General features: G+C 59.3%; 1 protein-coding gene across 1 annotated transcript; it reads right to left on the bottom strand.

Annotated features, from left to right (window-relative positions):
- Nucleotides 1-4: 4 nt before the first annotated feature.
- LOC104616164 (zinc finger protein 271-like) lies at nt 5-697 on the bottom strand (the record flags this gene model as incomplete). The annotated part of the gene is made up of 1 exon (XM_010295579.1): nt 5-697. A coding segment is annotated over exon 1 (693 nt), but the record flags the coding sequence as incomplete, so codon positions are not given.
- Between the last annotated feature and the right edge of the window lie 45 nt (nt 698-742).

A 742-nucleotide genomic window follows, 5' to 3' on the forward strand; every position in this document is an offset into this window, starting at 1 on the left:
AGCTCTCACTGAAGCACTTATTGCAGTCAGCGCACTTGTAGGGCTTCTCACCCGTGTGGAGCCGCTGGTGGGCAATGAGGTTGGAGCTGTCACTGAAGCGCTTCCCACACTGGGGGCACTTGTAGGGTTTCTCGCCCGTGTGAAAGTTGGCATGGCGGAGCAGGCCTGAGTTCTGGTAGAAGTTCCTCCCACACTTGGCACAGACATAAGGCCTCTCACCAGTGTGGTTACGCTGGTGCTGCACCAGGTGAGTGCTCTGGCTGAAGCTCTTCCCGCAGTCCTTGCATTGGTATGGCCTCTCACCTGTGTGGACGCGCTGGTGCTGGATGAGGTGCGAGCGGCGGCTGAAGCTCTTGCCGCAGTCAGCACACATGTACGGCTTCTCCCCAGTGTGGATCCTCTGGTGGCGGATCAGGTCGGAGCTGCGGTTGAAGCTCTGCCCGCACTCAATGCAGATGTAGGGCTTCTCTCCCATGAATGCTCGTTGGTGCACCACAGTCTCCTTACGCTTCCGGAAGCCACAGCGAGAAGTTCTCCCTGGCCCCGTCGCTGGGGAGAGAAGGTCTGACCTCGGATGGGACAATTCCTGGTCGCAGCCCGGAGGAGAAGCTTCCCTCATGAAAAAGTTCGAAATGGCCCCGCAGGGCTTGGCTGCCTCCGGCCCGTCTCGCTGAAGATCCCCGTCATTTTCACTCATGCTCCCATCACCAGCTGGGGCAGAAGGAGAGTCCAGACACCACCA

The sequence above is a fragment of the Phaethon lepturus genome, unplaced genomic scaffold, assembly GCF_000687285.1.
Source record: "Phaethon lepturus isolate BGI_N335 unplaced genomic scaffold, ASM68728v1 C13397401, whole genome shotgun sequence".
Lineage (NCBI taxonomy): Eukaryota > Metazoa > Chordata > Aves > Phaethontiformes > Phaethontidae > Phaethon > Phaethon lepturus.